Raw genomic sequence first — 2246 nt, 5'->3', positions numbered from 1 at the left:
GCGTCCAGGCGGGGCATGGTGGAGGCGCGCTTCAGCAGCTTGTCGGCCACCGGGTCGTTGATGCCGTAGTAACGGTCCTTGATGTTCTGGTCAGCCAGGGGGTCGTCGGGGTCCGTGGGCTTCTCGTGCCTGTTTTGCAAGTTCCAGGATCGGTCAGTAGGTGAATTAACAACTGCATAACAACCAGTACAATGAGATGCATGGTTCATGCATTGTCAAATCTCTCAGTAGAAACAGATTTTCTGTTGAATGGTTTAAGATGCAACGTATGAAACAGCCACATAATTGAATTTACAATGGCATCTACCCACACCCCGGCTTCACTTGAAACACACGGCAACTTATAACAAGGTATGGCCAGCGGTCACCTGTACGGGCACTCCTCGCCTCTCTTGCACTCTCCCTTCACCCAGAAGGAGCAGATGTGGGGTCTGTTCCGCTTGTAGTACGGCGTGGTTCGGGCCAGTTTCAGCAGCATGTCACTGGAGCTTGGGGCTTTGCCCAGCAGGCCCACCGGTCGTGTCCCGTCAGTATTGGCAATCTGGGAAGATTAAGGCGGAACATAACATGAAGACGGAATCAAAATTCTGTTAGCACTGTGTCTTTAATATATGCAGTATATCTACTGGGATAGAATAAGATCTATATATATTTATTTATTTTTTGTATGTGTTCCCGTTGGCAGTGCCCGGGGACGTACCTCTCTCTCCATATTCTGTGTGTAGTACTCTTTGTTGACATCAGATTTTGGCACCTCATCTTTGACAGCGAGCCCAGTGTCTCTGACCTGGATGGGAAGACCTGCAGAAAGCCAAAGATTATGTTAGTTTACTAATCCACCATCGCCGGCCCACAATAACAATAACTGTCACATTCATTAACAGGGAGAGCTCATACCATACTCCAGATCCAGGAGGCATGTCTGACAAACGTTCTTCATTTTGCTGCATGTCTGGCAGACCTCGGTCTTCTTGAAGCGCATGCGCGTGCCCGGACACCAGCGGAAAACCGTGAAGGGGCGGGCACATATCTGCAAACAGAATGACGAGTTAGCTTCCTGCTTTGAGTTTGGTGTTCACGCGTTTTTTATTGAGGAGCAATTGAGAAAATAAAAAAAAGGTAATGTAAAACCAGAAAGGTACCTTGCATTCTTTGCCATACTTCTCCTTGGTCTGTAAGAAAGGGTGAACAACGGGTTTACCTCACGCAACAAGGGCAGCATAGTGACATAGCTCCATGACATGTTATTCAAGATAAACAATGGATAACACTTACCATGCGGATGTAAGGGTTCTCCCCCAGACATGTTTGACAGAGGATTGGGAAGTCCTGGGAATGGAAGGACAACGACTGGGTTACAGACAACTGCATCAACACCACTACGTTGAGTGTTAACGCTGAATCACGTTGTGATTACGATAACATGTGTGCTTAGATTGCATTCACAATATCCGATCCATGCCCTCCTAACAGGGTTAATCTATTGGAAATGTTGTTTATATTCACCCTCCGATTGTAGTGAATGACAGTAAGGGAACCTGGTTGCAGCTTTAAGCCGGCAAACTATCATTTTAGCTGAGCTTTTTTATTTTTCCGGAAATATTTCTTAAGGAATGTTCAATGATGTCTTTTAAAAAACAAAAACAAACAGGATTCGTGTGTAAAATAAAACATCAATTGAAAATAGCAGCCACGCTTCCGCTCGGCTAACACCAGCTAGCTTCCGTCTCCTCGTCAAATCAACATCTACGATGAGACGTGAGCGTAATGTCGTAACCTCAGGGTGTGACAGCATCTCTATATATATATATAACTACGATATGGTTATACGTTTATAGGTCGTATCTCAGGTGGATTAAAAAAAAAACCATACCGCGTCTTCCCAGTTCTGTCTGTTGTACGTGTTAGCTCCCAGGGACGTCGCCATTTTAAACACACTGACGCCACGGGAGCGGAGGAGCGGGTCAAACAACGGGACGGAAATGACGTCATCTCCAGCGCCCTGTAGGTCTCGTCACGTCCGCCCGAACTACGTCCGTCTTAGTGAGGATTCTTTCTTTAAACAGAACGCATTTAATTTTTTTTTATGGCTTAACTTGTATATATTAATGACAAATAATCAAATATCTCAGCCTAAACCACATAGGGCTATCCATAGGCTGTATTTAATACAGCGGAATGGGAGGTTGGATATGTAAATAACCGTGTTTAATTGCTTTTAATTTAATTACTGATGTATTTGGACA

General features: G+C 45.0%; 1 protein-coding gene across 1 annotated transcript; it reads right to left on the bottom strand.

Moving 5' to 3' along the window:
- Positions 1 to 5: 5 nt before the first annotated feature.
- LOC311373115 (pre-mRNA-splicing factor RBM22) lies at positions 6 to 1928 on the bottom strand (the record flags this gene model as incomplete). The annotated part of the gene is made up of 7 exons (XM_084489959.1): positions 1874 to 1928; positions 1276 to 1329; positions 1143 to 1172; positions 898 to 1030; positions 701 to 801; positions 369 to 541; positions 6 to 129 (listed from the first exon to the last, which is right to left on the bottom strand). Coding segments are annotated over exons 1-7 (669 nt in total), but the record flags the coding sequence as incomplete, so codon positions are not given.
- Positions 1929 to 2246: the final 318 nt, after the last annotated feature.

This window comes from Micromesistius poutassou, assembly GCF_964030765.1.
Source record: "Micromesistius poutassou genome assembly, contig: SCAFFOLD_6461, whole genome shotgun sequence".
NCBI classification, from domain to species: Eukaryota; Metazoa; Chordata; class Actinopteri; order Gadiformes; family Gadidae; genus Micromesistius; species Micromesistius poutassou.
Note: the sequence above shows the minus strand (reverse complement) of the source record. Positions and strands in the feature narration are given on the sequence as shown.